The sequence below is a fragment of the Megalobrama amblycephala genome, linkage group LG1 (genome assembly GCF_018812025.1).
Source record: "Megalobrama amblycephala isolate DHTTF-2021 linkage group LG1, ASM1881202v1, whole genome shotgun sequence".
In the NCBI taxonomy this organism is placed as follows: Eukaryota; Metazoa; Chordata; class Actinopteri; order Cypriniformes; family Xenocyprididae; genus Megalobrama; species Megalobrama amblycephala.
In genome coordinates this window covers 75,282,179-75,299,749 of record NC_063044.1, presented here as the reverse complement: position 1 = coordinate 75,299,749, position 17,571 = coordinate 75,282,179, and the positions used below count along the sequence as shown (strand labels likewise).

Sequence of the window (17,571 nt, the reverse complement as noted above, 5' to 3'; positions counted from 1 at the left end):
GTACCTGGAGCCATCAGCCCTGCACATGGTGGTGATAAAGATCAGACAAAACGTTACTGGTCATAGAAGAAATTCATCAAAATATTCACTTCTGACCTTCAAGGTCTATATTACTAATTTAAAGACCTCTTTACACTCATTGAGTTTTCCTTTAACAAATTTAAAAGTTAATTTCCCTCTTCATGGCAATCATTTCTTTTGACATCTCTGTGTCCATGATTTTCAGCTGAGACACTGTGCTTCACTATAAATAGCTTGTTATCTCTTATGACACAAGCTCAGATAGCAGCTTTTAGCTGACTTTGAATGAGAGAGACTGAGGATTTCAGGAATAGTACTCTGCCTTTTATAACTTTTAACATCAAACTTTATCTACTGTCTTTTGACTCTGGCCTAGCTTAAGACTTTGCCAGAAATGACATTCATTCCCAAATAAACAACTGCTCATATTTGTGTTTTACTCACACATCATGGAAATTAGAGGTTACAAATTTCCAGGCAGATTGAGTCTTTGTTACAACTGGCAGTCTCATTTTTTTTTTTTTTTTTTTTTTTTTTTGCCATTTAACTTTTGACCATCAAAAACCAAACATTTAGACATTAAAGGTCCAAAATCATTTTAGTCATTTTACATTGTAATAGCGATGCGCTAATCACATAAAAACATACTTGAGACTGTTCAAATATTTTCCCCAAAGTGAAACATTCTTTTAGAATTTTCATTTTCACTTTCATAAAATAATTTTTTTTCCTGCTATATTTCCCTTCATCATTGCCACTTATCTCACTATCAAATAGTTAGTCTGCAGATGCAAAACACATTATCAATATGGTTTCTACTGTTTTGCAAAACCACAATGTTATTTTAATCATATTTCTACTACTTGGTTGGACTGACAGCCTTATAGCTGCTTTCTCCTTCAACCATTCTTATATAAATTGTAGTTCTCTAGACATCTAATGTCATGCATCCATTTAATGGATGAATAAACAAAACTTTTTTGTAAGTTATGTTCACATCGAACTTCTTCACATGCCAATTCTTTTTTGTATTCACCTTCTTTCCCTTCTGTCTGCTTCGTCTAGCCTACAATCTCTAGCCTGCTTACATTTCACACACACATTGCTCTCACACAAACACAGCATCCCCAAATCGCAGTTCTCTTCAACTCATTCCCTTACGACCTTAAGTCTTATGACCACTCAACGTTCCCTCTTCTGGAAAATCATAATACTTAACTTACTCTTCTATCTCTTACATGCATCTTTGGCCATTCAATTTTCTCATTTGATAAAACACTGGTACATCATATTTTACAACACCCCCTATCACTTCACTTTTTGCAAGCTTGCTCTGGGATTCCCCATTTTGACCATCCCGAGTCATGTGGATTTAGTTCGGCGCGCACCTATAATCTGTGGATGTCTCCAGCAGATCCGATTGACCCCCAAAATCGGTCACGGGTTCAGGCCTCAATGCGCTCATGCGCTCAGGCTGTCACTGCTATCACAATTTTATGAAACTACAGCATTCCACTGCTAAATCCCAGAATTTGTCACAATTTATAACCTACAACTTCCGGCTGCAGGTGGGCTCAATCCCAAAATTCTATGACAAATTCATAAACCACAACTTCTTTTTTTTTTGTCTTTTAAAAAAAAAATTCGGCTATGGTTGGGCTTAATCTCAAAATTTTGTTCCAGTATGACCCAGCCTAGATTCGTTCCGCGAATCTCCCTCCCTGGAAAGCGCTCTTACTGCCAAACGCGGTCAGTTTCAGGAACGTCTTGATCACACTGCTTTTTCTGTCTACGTCATGCAGCCTGGCTCAATCCGCCTTCTGCTATCACAATTTTATAAAACTACAGCATTCAACTGCTCAATCCCAGAATTTGTCACAAATTTATAACCTACAACTTCCAGCTGTAGGTGGGCTCAATCCCAAAATTCTATGACAAATTCATAAACCACAACATCCGGCTGTGGTTGGGCATAATCTCAAAATCTTGTTCCAGTATGACCGCAGATTGTTCCAGCTCGCACGAGGCAATTCAAAAATTCTCCCTGGAGAACTATTATAGCAGCTGATCTCAATCCCTCATAAAACCTTCCGGACCGCGACCACCGAGTCAGCCAGAGCAGTCAAAATGGTTCGTCCCGGTTCCTAATTACTTATTTACCAAATAATAAATTCCCCTTTTTTTTCACTTTTTCTATTCAAAAACTTATTTTATCCACATAAACTCATATTTAAATCACTTAAATCACAAATTTTTCAATTTCAGTTTCCTATGTTTCCTAATCTTCCAAATTTTACCAAATCACACTTTCTCTTAATTCCCCATAAAATTTTAATTTATCTCTTACCAGAGAGTCGTGTAGCCACCTGGGCTCGTTTTCTGATTCCAGTGGTGTCCCCCTCTGGACCCTGGCGGTCGGCCCCTCATCCCTTAATCTATTCGGGGTAGGGCTGAGACTACTATTAAGTCCAGGATGATCAGTCACCGTCCGCTCTCGGGTCCAAAAGGCACATCCAAGGAATCCCACTTCCTGACACCAAATTGTTGTGGCAAAAAATCAACTCCGACTCTACTGCATAAGAGACAAATACGTCCAATTGTCTTTAAAGCTTTTATTTCTTGCAAGAAAGGTCAGACAGGTCATACAGAAACACAAGTAGCTGCAGAGTGTAAGACCAAGAACGAAAGCTTCCCCTCAGTTTTATATCTCTAACCTCTAAGGCCGAAGCCTCTGTCCTTTTACCATATTTGGAACATCTCTTAGTGGTTGTAACTTTCCACACATTGTTAGCACAGACATGTTTTTAACATACATCTTGCATGTCCCCATACCATATCTTGCTCTTTCTATTTCTAACATCTATGTTAACACTATGTTAAACATTACCAATGAAGCCAACATCATATCATGTTCCATAAGCATAATATTTCACAAGAATACAGGTAAAAAGCATATGAAAAATTAAAATTTCCACAACAAACATCTCCATAATCTAGGACAGGTAAGAAGGTAGCTTCCACCAGCTTTCTCTTGGCTGACTGTGAAAAACAAGCACTACTCCGAAAATAAAACCCCAGCTGTAACCTTAACTTAGACAACAAATGTTTAATATGTAACTTAAATGATAAGTCCTCTTCCAACACAAAGCCTAGGTATCTATAAGAGGAGACTAATTCTATAGAATTACCCTGCAGACTGTAAAGAGATGGTAAAGGATTCGCACATACATTTTCTAGAGAAAACCATATATTTTGTTTTCTTATCATTCAGAACTAGTTTTAAAGAGATGAGGTTACGCTGAAGTATTACAAATGCTTCCTGTAACTTTAAGATACAGCTATCAATGCAGGATTATTTATAGTGTCATCAGCATATAAATGAATACTTGCATCTGATAAATTATCACCAAGATTGTTTATATACAATGTAAATAACAGGGGACCCAAAATGGACCCCTGTGGCACACCAGATTCAATACTAAGCTTATCAGAAAGAAACCCCTTAATTTGCACCCTTTGACACCTGTTCTTTAAGTGATTCCTAATCCAGCCTAATGCAGTTTCAGAAAGACCAATACTATGTAAACGCGATAAAAGAATATTATGATTGACAGTGTCAAAAGCTTTAGTCAAATCAATAAACATTGCATCACATGATCTTCCATTATCTAAAGCACAGGTAATGTCATTTAAAACCTTCATTGTGGCAGTCACCGTACTATGATTCTTTCTGAAACCGGACTGATACCTGAACAAGATGCTGTTTCTAGACAAAAATTCCTTTAGATGTTCACTAACAATCGATTCTAAAATTTTAACAATCACTGATAACTTTGAAATCGGTCTATAATTATTTAAATTGGTTGGATCTCCACCTTTCAGCAGGGGTACAACCAAGGCAGATTTCCAGACATCAGGAACAACATTCTGTTCTAATGATAAATTGAAAATATATGCTTATGAGCCAGCAATAATCTTGGCAGCTACTTTAAAAAAATATGGCTCAACTTCATCAGACCCTGCAGACTTCTTAATGTCCAGATTTTTTAAAGCCTTCAAAACTTCACTTCGTGAAATAGGAGAAAATCTAAAAGTAGGGCTATCTTCTCTCAGAAGAGGAGATGGATTTGGTATATCACTCAGAGGAATTTCATTAAAAATTTAACCTGAAGAAATAAAATGCTTATTAAAAACATTTACCATGTCCGTCCTATTAGTAATAAGGCTATCTTTTACCAAAATTTGATCAGGAAAATCATTATATGACGTGGAGGGAGAAAGTGAGGTCTGAGTGATTTTGGGGCCCTTGAGATGTTTTGACATGCTCTGACATTTGTGCTTATTTCAGCTACTTATATCATACTATTGCCCAACATGTAATTTTGCTGTATTCAGCACAAACTCTGCTACAATAATATGTGAGCAATATAGATATACATGTTTGCATTTTTTTAAAATAAAGATTATGCGTGGTTAGTAAGTTTTGGGGAAAAAAATCTCCTTGCAATAAGGCCATAAAACATATTCTGAATAGTTGTTCATAAGACTTTTGAGTTATCAAGCTTGTAGGCTAGAATTTTTACTACGCAATTATGTAAAGATTATTCTGAACACTTTAACACAAACAACAATATAATGATTTGAATTTTCTAAGTCAGTTTTTGTGTCAGCACTGCTGTATGCGTGGGAGTGGTGATGGCCATGAATATTTATGTGATTCACACCAGGGGAGACAAAGGACACTCCCCCAGTGGCTAACGGCCCATCAAAGTGGAATGCTGTGAGGCAGCCTGAACAAATAATGTGACATTGGAGACTGAAGTAATGGTGCTGAAAATTCAGCTTTATTGAGCATGATAAGCATAAGAGACTTTCAAAAAATTAAAAATGTGTACAAACTTTTGACTGGTAGTGTAGTGCATGAAACAAAGAAATACATAACCTATATAATTCTACTTATACCTATGTAACACAAAAACTATATTTTTACCATAAAATAACATTTAGTGGAAGACAATCTACAGTCTAGGTTGGGTGGTTTGGCCCATTGTAAGAGCTGTAAGAGCTGCTCATGCAGGAAAAATGTCCAGGATGGAGGGGACAGGGACAGTAATGTTCTTTGCCAGCTCAATGGTCAGTGGTGTGGTGGTCAACAGAGCGCACACATCTGAACACAGTCACTCATCTTTGTGCCACTCTTGAAAACAGTTCCTGTTCAACTGAAGACATAAGTGAACACCACATGCCTGGCATTTCCAAGGTGTTAGTTGTTTTTTGCCACGCACTTCTTTGCAATGCACACAGTTCTGGCGACCAACCGTTGCAACATTCCTGCCATCGGAGGTCAGCTCAGCTCCGGGAACTGGTACATGGTCACTGCTGGTCCGTTTTGGTGCTGCTTTCTGTGACACACCACAGAGCTCTGTGACAAGTTGCTCCATGAACTCTTTATGGGACATGTTACCATGTAGCTCTTTGTGCAGAATGAAAGAGTTGGTAGCAGCAATATCCAAGAAGTGCAGAAAGATCTTTCTGTACCACTTCATGGTTTTGTGCTGTGTTGTGTAGTACTGAATCAGCTGATCAGACAGGTCAACGCCCCCCATGTGTTTGTTGTATGCAGTCACAGGTGCAGGACATGGAAATGTCTTTGTCCTTCATGTTCCTTGTGATTTCACCCTCCTCTGCACAGAGTCTCCTGAATGAGCAGAATGGATGGTAGAACAGACAGATACCTCTCGTGTGTCCATCCACTTCACAAATACAAGATGTCCATCCCGAATCCATCTGATGGACTCTTTCCGAAAAAAAGAGTTTGAACAGACTCATTGGAGAATGTGACTCAGCAGAGCTCAGTTGTGGTCCAGTTTCATGGGCGGGCAGGAATCGCAGCGTATGTGGAACCATATCAACATCCGTCTGTTTTCCATGACAGAGTGGATCGCCTGTTGTTTGCCTTAGCTCTCTGTGGAACAGGTGCTTGGATATTTTCATTGTCACATCTGTAGAGAAAAAAAAAAATGTGAGCATGCTGATAACACAATCACTATAGCCATGCATAACAAAGACAGCAGTTTCAGATTCCTAAACAAAACAAAAAACTGTTACCATACATTGCCCAAAGTAAACTGATGGGCAATTAGCGATTATGGGTGCGCAATATATGTTTACATGTTGATGATGGGCCATAGGACAGACAAATTTTATCTATTGATGTTCTGTAGACCATGTGTATGATAAACTAACTAAAACTAGGTGAAATATATTTCAAATATGTTTACAGAATATCACATTACAAGTATTTATACTTGAGTATATATACAAACATTTGTAAGTGACATTGTATGGCAATATTTTCTGTAAGCTGTCAAAAGCTAGCTAAAATATAGTCTGAAAACTCATGAGTTCTATAGTATCACCACGCACAACAAAGACAACAGTTTCTGTAATGCCATACAGGTACATATACGTTTTGAATTGAGATGATGTATACAGTTATGTCTGTAAAATATACTTACTCTGTATGATTCTCGATCGCACTGAGAACTGACCGAGATCTGCGTGCCCCTGTGCGCGGTGCTGGTGACGGCGATCGTGAAGCAGCCACATTCCTAAACAAAGCAAAAAAACTATTAGCATACATTCTCCAAAGTAAACTGATGGGCAATTAGCGATTATGGGTGCACAATGTATGTATATATATGTGCTGACAATGGGCCATAGGAGAGACAAATATCTATTGATTGGCCGTAGGCTGCGAGTACTATCTGTTGATGGGCCATAGACCGCACGTTTTCAGTGCATTTCAGACATGTACACAGTATTCACAAACATTTGTATTTTAGTCATATAGGCTGTATTTTAGCATGATAACTAACCGAAACCGATATAAATAAATAGTGTTTAGACACTATCACATTATTTCACCGTAGACTAAATATTTTTGCACTAAATCACATCATATTACACCTAAGCAGATATTCACAAACAAGTTACATTAGGCATAAGACCGTATTTTAGCATAACTAAAACTGAGCGAAATACATTACAAAAAGAGAGGTATTTGTGAGGCAATTTCCCGCAAGCAAGCCAAAACTAGACACAATATAGTATGCAATACGAGTTTTATATTGTCAGAAAAATAATTATAGTAAACAACTTACTCTGAAATTATATCCTCGCCGGGGTCAGTTCGCTGCTGGAAATGCAACGGTTCGTCGTCTGAGTTGCAATCTTCCTCAGAGGAAAAGGTGAATTCTTCCTCGCTGTCCAGAATCATCTGAAGAGCCTCTTTGTCGGAGTAGCGTGCCATCCTCAAAACGCGATGAACGGTCAGTGAGTGAATCTGATGTTGACACTTTGTGTTTTGTGGCACTGACCGGGGGCGTGTGCGATGCATATATTACACCTAAACTATTTACCGTGTGAATGGCGCGGGGGTGTGGAGGTCTCAGCTCATTACAGATAATGAAGTGAGAAGGAAAAGAAGGAACCTCTCCTTGGTTTCAAACAAATTACATAAACTGTGAATATTTATTTTTGATTTGACTTACTTCATTTAAAAGTAGACATTCTAAGCATTATGTAGACATGTCTCTCATGTCTGTGTGACAAGTATTTGCGTATTTGAGTTTCAGATCATTTTAAAACGCATTTCAGAATTGACTTCACTGAGAGGCAGACACCAGATCACATATCATGTTGGTTTTCTTTATTTTGCGAAAAGCACAACATTTTGTTTTTTTTGTAAGTGTACACAAATAAAAGTACACACTTAACACTTTAGAATGATGTATAACACTAGTATGCATGATCAAATTTGACGGAGTATTTTGAGTCTCTTTCACACTGATAAGAAAAAAACGGGGTGGTATCGCCTCAGAGTGTTAACGGTTTTCCAAAATTTAATAGGATTATTTAGATTTTGTGAGGTTTCATTTAGATAATACTCAGATTTTGATCTATGTATAAGAGCTGTACATTTATTTCTCAATTTTCTAAATGCTACCCAATCTTTATCTATATCTGATTTCCTCGCTATGGCCCAAGCCAGATTTCTTTCATGAAGGAGTTCAGATAATTCATTTGAGAACCATGGATTATCACAACCTTTTACTCTGAATGTCCTAACAGGTGCATGCCTATTCACAATCTTCAAGAATAAAGTGTGAAAATACTGCCATGCAATGGACACATCAGGTATTAAAAACAATTTATCCCAATCAGATGAAAACAGTTCATGCAGAAACCCTTGTATTTCAAACAGTTTAAAGCTCCTTTTTGTAATAAACCTAGGTTTTACTTTAGGAATTTTACAATCCCTTATAACAGCAACAGTACAGTGATCACTCACATCATCAGGAAAAAACCCTGTATAGGTGTATTTATGGGGTTTATTTGTCAATATAACATCTATTAAAGTGGACTTACTTGGGTTCATATTTGGTCGTGTAGGTGATTCAATAAGTTGAGTAAAATTCACAGAATCACAATATGCTTTAAACTGTTCTGAATTTGATGTTAACCAATTCCAATTCAAATCACTCAATAATACAAGATCTTTAGAAAGCAGGTCGGTTAAAACAGCTGACAATGAGGTGAGAGCATCACTGATAGCTGCTGGTGGTCTATAACAACCAACTATACATAAATGACAATCCTTTCCATATTCCAGGTCAATAGCCAAGAACTCAAACTGTTTAGGGAGAGAAACTGACTTAAGAACAGTAACATGATAATTTGATTTAATATACATTGCAACCCCACCCCCTTTACTTTTACGATCTGTACAAAACACTTTATACCCCTCTAATGCAATATCGTGGCTTAACATCTGCTTTGGTCGTCTTGGCCCATATTTGTAATTGATCTAATTTTGGCAACAGGCTACGGACATTTAAGTGTACAATGCCAAGGCCTGATCTATTTAAAAAATCCAATGGAGTTGAAACAATTCCAACTGGACCAGGATTTGGATTAATACCGGCCAGTAAAAGCAACAGCATTATCAGATATCGCTGCCTTAGATTTTTTGGTGAAGAATTACATCGTTCTTTACGAGAGTATGATGAAAAGATCTTAGGAATAAAAGTAAAGATAAGTGAATTCTTTGTCCTTGTGTCCATTGGCACAGAATTACTAGCAGCCCGAAATATGAAAATATTATCCATACATTTTGTTGGCAAATACATATGGAGACGCAACAAGTGAATCGTTTTATCTTCCGTCTTCCTTGATATGTCCCATAGTCCGTGCATAAAAATTACCGCACAAAAAAGTAGCATCTTCATGATACCAGTGTTGAAGTGAAAATCGTGCAGACAAGCTCCAAAACAAGCTAGCTCAAACAGCTCCACAACCCCAACAAAGAGCAGACAGCCGAGGTGATAGTGGAAAAAAACACAGGCCCCGTCCATGGGCAAACAGCAGCCGGAGAGCTCAGGCAGGGCAAGAAAACACCACCAACCTCAACTGCCGATATCCTCGCCGTCACGATGATCTATGAGCTCCAGTTAGTTCAATATCCGTGAGTTCTCCAAGAAACAGCCGGGAGCTCTTCAAGAAACAACCATAACTTTCCGATCACCGTTGTTTAACGCAACCGCTTTCCAAAGTGAAAACGCCACGATGATCTGTGAGCTCCAGTTAGTTCAGTATCCGGGAATTCTCCAAGAAACAGCCGGGAGTTCTTCAAGAAACAACCGTAACTTTCCGTTCACCGTTGTTTAACGCAACCCCTTTCCAAAGCGAAAACGTGATGACGGATGGCGACCCGGAATAGTGCAACAAGTAAGCACGCTTCACCCAACGCGGTCTGACTTTAGTCCAAACTCAGTGCAAAGATAGAGTCTGATTTTAAAAACGGCTTCTTACAATAAGCATGCAACATTTAGACGTACAAGATGTACGATTAGCACGATTAAAACTGCAGATTAGTAAATCAGATAAGACGGACACAAACACAGTGCTGCCATCTTGGATTGTAACCAGAGGGTGGCACGCGCGCGCTGCCAAAAACGCACCTAAAAAGCTGTCAAAGCTCACAACAGCAGAACATAGACAAGCGTGGCATATAACAGAGACGTTAAAATCAATGTTCACACGACACACGTGCCGTCATTCAAGCTGTTCACAATGATATAACGCGTTTAGGCAGCCTAAAGTAAATATGGCTTGAGGTAGGCTTGCTGTGATAGCATAGACTGTTGCCGGTGTTCAGGAACATCGGTATCATCACTTGTCACCGCTCCCAAATTGGCGCTAATTTGAAAGTGAAAGTAAAATCCCGTCGGTCATTCAAGGTGCGTGTCCACTATATGGTGCCGGACTGGACAAAAGCGAGGCAAACGCTGCGAGCGAGCGACACTGATAGTCCACTGGCGGAGAGCGAGCGTTTTCAGTTTATTCCTACGGAAGCTCAACGTAGGAATTAATTGAAAACGCTCGCTCTGCTTCACACCGTTATGAATGGCCATGCGGATTTTACTTTCACTTATATTAACGAACATATTAATATGTTTTAGCACACTACAATCATTATATGGCTTGAGTTAAGACAGCATATTCTCCAATGAATTAAACAGTTTATCAATATCATACAGATTGAAAGCGTGAATGGTCTCTCTCCCTCTCTCTCGATTTTCGAATATTATTTTTGCTTGAAATGCCCATCCCTAGTTTAAATGCAGTGTTTTGCACCGACGACAACATAGTCTGCTTTCATTGGCATCTCTTTGGTGTGTGATATTTTCACCTACCAGTTCATGCGCCAAAAAACAAAAACAAATTACTGACTTTTCAACATTTATCTAGTGATGGCCGATTTCAAAACAATGCTTCGGAGCTTTGCGAATCTTTTGTTTCGAATCAGCTATTCGGATCGCATATCAACCTGCTGAATCATGTAACTTTGGTGCTCCGAACCACTGATTCGAACAAAAGATTCATAAAGCTTTCTAATGATTAATCAATTAATTTAAATGAAAATCATAGGAATTTGTGTAAATTGATATCCCTATATCAAATCAGAGATTGTTTTAATTATTATTATTCGATTGGTCCCCCCTGTTAATTTACCAATAAATAATACCTGTAATTTCTGCCATTATTAGATTATCATTGTTTAATATTTTGGTTTCTATCTTCCCCAGTCATATGCGCAATCTCATAGTTGCAAGCACTAGGCGGTGGTCTGTCCAGCATTCGGCACCTCACATTGCTCTGGTGGACAAGACATAATTCATGTCTGAGCGACATACAATCTCATAATCCAGTAGATGCCAATGCTTGGAACTAGGATGCATCCAGGTGGTCTCTTGTTGATTTCTCGGCTGAAATAAGGTGTTGGTGATTGTTAGATCTAATTGAGCACAGGTGTATAATAGATGTAGGCCATTGTTCTTGGGGTTTGTGAATTTTAGTCTGAATTAGTGCACTCTTTTTTTACTACACTCAGTCTGTTTAATGTTCATGCGCCCATCGGTACTCGTTCATTGAACACTGAACAAGACACAAAATATGCAAAATAAAAATACGCTACTTTCAAACATTTATAGATAAGGATATAACAATAAAATGTAAGTAATGTGTCGAGGAAAACGTGTTTCAGAAGCATTAAACGGCACATGCATGTCAAAGCATGACTGGGCAAGATGTGATAAACACATTTGCTTTTGTTCGAAGCACTTCTAAATATAAAGCATTGTCATGTTTCCGAATAAGCGTATTTGGTGTGCTGTCCAAGAGGATCGAGGGCTCCGAGCTTGAAATTTAGCCCAAAACCAAAGTTCTCCCTGTATCCCCAGCCGAGTGAGGAGCGGGTTGGCGGAGGGATGCAGAAAACCGTTGAAGTAATTATAAGCGAGTCTGCTCTCGTATATATAGTCAAGTCAAGTCACCTTTATTTATATAGCGCTTTTTACAATGCAGATTGTATCAAAGCAGCTTTACATTGATAACTGGTACATAATTTTTGCTGCACAGCAGCTCTTCAAGAATAGTGTCAATGCAGGCAGATCAAAGCACTGTTGAATAAATGTCAAGAATACTGTTGAATATCAAATGTCAAGTCAAATGTCAAGTGTCCCCAACTAAGCAAGCCAAAGGCGACAGTGGCAAGGAACCCAAACTCCAACAGGTGACATCAGGTGACAAACAAGTGGCAAATAGGTGTTAAAATGGAGAAAAAAAAATTGGGAGAAACCAGGCTTAGTCGGGGGGCCAGTTCTCCTCTGGCGAACAGTGCTTTGTTACGAATCAGGTTGCTATCATAAATCTGATAGGATCGCAACATTCAAAGTATTTATTTCAGTTCCATCCAGTTGAGGATCGTATTCATCACGCCGGTATGGACAGTTTGTTGAGGAACTGTGGCACTGGCTGTCGTGTTGATGATGTCTTCACAGTGGATGATCTAGTCGACTCGATCTCTGCTGATACTTCAGGGCTGCGTTGTGGTCGTGTCCAATTGAGGATCGTATTCATCACGCCGGTATGGACGATTTGTTGAGGAACTGTGGCACTGGCTGTCGTGTTGATGATGTCTTCACAATGGATGATCTAGTCAACTCGATCTCTGCTGATACTTCAGGGCTGCGTTGTGGTCGTGTCAAGGCGCAGGTCCTTGGTCTCAGCTGGATACAGCCCGGATCCGGTTGACTACGGTAAACCTCGGGATAAACAGAAAGACTAATATTAGCGTAGATGCCATTCTTTTTCTGATGTAACGAGTACATCTGGTGTTTTAGGAAGTGTTCCCGGTTCCGGCTGACCTAATTTATGCAGCCTAATAATCCTTTAACGGATTTGAAAATATAAATTGATAATGTGTTATGTGTATGCCAGGTTAAAGAGATGTGTTTTTAGTCTAGATTTAAACTGACAGAGTGTGTCTGCATCCCAAACAATGCTAGGAAGATTGTTCCAGAGTTTAGGTGCCAAATAGGAGAAGGATCTACTGCCTGCAGTTGATTTCGATATTCTAGGTATTATCAGCTGGCCTGAATTCTGAGATCGCAAAAAACGTGAAGGACTATAGTGCATTAGGGCTCGCTCAGGTACTGGGGAGCTAAACCATTTAGTGCTTTGTAAGTAATTAGTAAGATTCTAAAATCTATAAGATGTTTAACAGGAAGCCAATGCAGTGATGACAGAACTGGGCTAATATGGTCATACTTCCTAGTTCTAGTAAGAACTCTAGCTGCTGCATTTTGTACGAGCTGTAGTTTATTTATCAAGCGAGAGGAACAACCACCCAGTAGAGCGTTACAGTAATCTAGCCTTGAGGTCATGAACGCATGAACTAACTGTTCTGCATTTTTCATTGAGAGCATATGTCGTAGTTTAGATATATTTTTAAGATGGAAGAATGCGGTTTTGCAGATGCTAGTAACATGGCCTAGACATTCGCTAGGCAGGATCTGAGAATAAAAATAGTGCAGCCACCATTGCAACATCTTTACACACTCTTCTTCGATGACTGCACATTGTGCTCAATGCTGTGTGCATTGCCACCTAGTGGACTCTTACTCCTGCTTGCGCATGCGCTGTTGCACGCGCACTGTCCGTGCGTTCTCGAAATTTGGGCTGCACACGGACGGGGTGTGCAGCCGGCCGCGAGCCCTCCGCATGACGAAAATGACGGCATGCGGACGGTGCACAAACGCGGATGGCTGAAGTATACCCGGGGCTTAATGCGCAGTGAGGAGGAAAGTTTGAGTGGACAAAGACTCTCTGAGGATCACAGCTGGAGAATTGCAGAGATTAGTTGAGTCTTGAGTCTCAAAGAGCCTAAACAAATTATCAAACAGCACCTACATACCCACAAGATGTTCAGAAAAATCCTCTGCTCTCATCCAGAAACAATCTCCAGCATATTCAGTTGTCAGACATGACTGGAACTTCAAATGGGACTGGCTTCTATGGTCAGATGAACCTAAGAAAAAGCTTTTTGGCAGCAAACCCACCAGATGGGTTTGGTGCACACATGGATAAAAAGTACCCCATGTCCACGGATAAATATACTGCTGGATCTTTAATGTTGTGGGCATTTTTCTGCTGGAGGTCCTGGACATCTTGTTCAGATACATGTTTTAGCAAATACCAACATATAAAAAAATCAAAACCTGACTGCTTCTTCTAGAAATCTTATAATGGGCCTTGGCTGCTGGTTGGATCTTCCAACAGGACGATGCTCCGAAAACAAGCATAAAATGTGTCACTGAGCACAAAAGTGACAATAAGTGACAACTGTCTTTTTACTTTCATATCCTTTCCCTTTCATTTCCTCTTTTTGAATTGTTTTGATGTAATGAAAATGAAATCTCTGAATTTATTTTCAGACCTAATGGAAGAGAAAAAGAAGAGTGAAGTGGAGGAAGAACACGTCAAACCTGAAGAAAAACGTAGTCGCTCAAAGACTAAAAAGCCGTTCACATGTGATCAGTGTGGGAAGAGCTTCAAACGATCAGGACACCTTATAGTACACATGAGGATCCACACCGGAGAGAAGCCATTCACATGTGATCAGTGTGGGAAGAGCTTCATAAATTCATCACACCTTAAGAGCCACATGAAGATCCACACCGGAGTGAGACCGTTCACATGTGATCAGTGCAGCAGAACATTTTGTAGGTCATCACACCTGAAGAAACACCTGACAGTTCATAAGAAGGAGAAGCCACATTCATGTTCTGTGTGTGGAAAGAGTTTTTCACTGCTGTCATATTTACATACACATCAGAAAATTCATGCTACTGTGAAAGAGTACATGTGCTTTGAGTGTAAGAAGATGTTTACTGCAGGGAGGGATTTAAAACGGCACCAGAGAATTCACACTGGAGAAAAACCTTACATGTGTTCATACTGTGACAAGAGATTCAGTGTGTTAGGAAATATGATAAGACATGAGAGGATCCACACTGGAGAAAAACCTTACAAGTGTTCACACTGTGACAAAAGATTCAGTCAGTCATCATCTCTGAAAAAACATGAGAGGATCCACAGCAGAGAGAAGCCGTACACGTGTGATCAGTGTGGAAAGAGTTTCTCTATTAAAAGTCACCTGAAGTCACACATGAAGATCCATGCAGTGGAGAAACCACATCACTACAGTCTGAGATCACGGTAAGTAGATCATCTTTATGTGCTGAGAAACAAAAGTCACTTTTACATCGTCGGGGCGAACGGATCCAAGAATGGTAAGGCACAGTTTCACTTGAGTCTGGTTACAACCCTTTCACTGCCCGTAATTCTTGACACGCCACCAGTTTCTCTGTAGCTGGCTAAGCATTGTTAAAAGATCAAAAATCTGTTCAGTCATTTTCGTGCGGCTTGGTTCAAAGTCCATCTGAGCTGACTGAACAAAATTGGGCAAAATTTGTAGAAGAATAAAAAATCAACCTTTTTATTTGCTTCAATATGGTGGACAGTCACATTGTTGGAAAATGACATATGAGATATCGTTAGAATTGGCATAAACCAAGGAATGTAATGAGGCCAATACCAATACAATACTTTGAAAAGTCATAAGCATTTTTGCAAAAAAACATATATCTCTGGAACACTAGGTGGCGCTGTGTTCATTTTTCTCAAGTGTCTTCAGGACATGCTGTCGATGATCCCTACCAAATTTTGTGAAGATATGTGACATTTTTAAAAAGATATGGGAATTTGACAAAATTCAAAATGCCAGACACCTGGTTTGTCCAATCCTGGCAAAATCGATATCCTCAGATCCAGCATGACACAAGGAATCCATATACATCAAGTTCATGATTTTCTGTCAAACTGTTCAAAGTTATTAGCAAACATAGCTTTGAAAATAGCCACAGTCATATCTCATGACCTGTAGGTGGCGCTGTTCCTAAATTTGGCATGGGACCTCAGATCATGGTTTCGAATAAGCATACCAATTTTCTAGGGGTGCAACGGTTCAGATTACTCACGGTTCGGGTTGTATCATGGTTTTAGGCTCACGGTTTCGGTATGGTTCAGTATGTGCTTTGTTCAGGTAAAAAATACTACTGTCAAATAAAAATAAAGAAAACAAGAACAAATGAAGAGTTTGGTTCCAAAACATGATAAATGCCATTTAAAATTTGAGTTCTTGCCAAAATCAGTATTGCATCTGGTCAGAATTGAAAAATCATTCATTAATTTTACTCAAAATGCGATATTTGTCATGTTATTCTATCATGTTTTCTGCTTTCTTTCCAAAGTCAAGTCAAGTCACCTTTATTTATATTGCGCTTCTTACAGTGCAGATTAGTGATAACTGGCAAATAATCCAGAAGAAAAGGGTGTTATTGTCCATCTTAAGTAAGTTCGGTCAATAATCAATAATTATTAATTTAGTTAATTTATCTTTATATCAGCACTGTAGAAATCAGTGATGTCATCATCCCGCTCAGTTGTGTTCACATACAATGGCGTCAAAAACATTGTTGAATATCAAACCAAACTGCGACAAACTCTCCCACTCTCCCTTCTCTGTCGAATGTGATATATCCGCTCAACCGATCACAGCGCACTAGAGTTTCATGACCAAACTAGTGATTTAGAGTTCAATGGGAATTAAGACCATAGATGTTAATGATGCTTTCTGTAAACACATGCCAGATTTGATGGGATTAAAATGACTGTTGAACTCATCAGTGATCTGGACTTTGAGCTTCACTTTTCATTTCACATTTGTCTCTTATTTGAAATCTCACATGATTTAATGTTTCTTTTAGATCTGATGGATGTGAAGAAGAAAGGAAAACCAGAAGCCAAAAAATATGATGAAGAGGCCAGAACACTTTTATTTAATGTTTGTATTTAATAATTGATTAAACTCATTACTGATTTTGTCAACATCTCATTGTTATTATCTGTTTTTTTCTGATTCTGCCTGCATCAGGAATAATAGTCATAAAGTAGCCTGTTATGATTGTTTTTTTAGCTTTCCATGTTTTAATTTTCTCAATAGAGCTTTTAAACGGCTAATAATGTGAACAATGATGATTAAAGTAATGATCTTTGATCATCTACCGTTGGCGGCTGATGACATCACCGCTCCCTCATTCAGTCAGGTGACGACTCGGACACGAAGACTCGAGAGGTGAACTAATCATTTCTGTTTCCTGTACAAAACCCACTGGATTTTGCACATGCATGGTCAACACAAAATGAATCTCTGAGAAAACTCGCTGTAAATAACCAACTTTGAATTAGTTCAAATTAGTCAATTTGAAATAAATTTAGCACTTAATTAAAGATTTGTTGTCTCACCAACAAGTCACAGACAATTTTCTTTGACTTTTAATTTGTAAAAACTGTTAACTGTGCTATGGATGTGAAAAACATAGTATTAGTATTTACAGATTTGGCCTAAAATTTCAATGATCTTTAAAAAGTAAATCTTTTTGAAAATCACTGAATAATTTGTATAGTTATGGAAGATGTTGCCACTGCTAAAACCATATAATATCCACGGACTGTAACTCAACGAGAATCCAGTCATCTGAACTCACAGTTAATAAGATAATTGCATCACACAACAAAACTGCA

At 38.8% G+C, this 17,571-nt stretch overlaps 2 protein-coding genes across 3 annotated transcripts in view; one reads left to right on the top strand and one right to left on the bottom strand.

Moving 5' to 3' along the window:
- The window catches only part of LOC125247613 (zinc finger protein 239-like), a 29,549-nt gene extending 12,672 nt beyond the window's left edge, over positions 1-16,877 (top strand). For both annotated transcript variants that reach the window (XM_048159015.1, XM_048159017.1), the window contains exons 3-4: positions 14,361-15,144; positions 16,755-16,877. In XM_048159015.1, the coding sequence (XP_048014972.1) occupies positions 14,361-15,144; positions 16,755-16,803 (833 nt within the window). In that variant the 3' untranslated portion in view covers positions 16,804-16,877. The remainder of the gene's footprint in view (positions 1-14,360; positions 15,145-16,754) is intronic.
- The window catches only part of LOC125247564 (CXADR-like membrane protein), an 824,350-nt gene that overhangs the window by 97,813 nt on the left and 708,966 nt on the right, over positions 1-17,571 (bottom strand). The window lies entirely within an intron of this gene.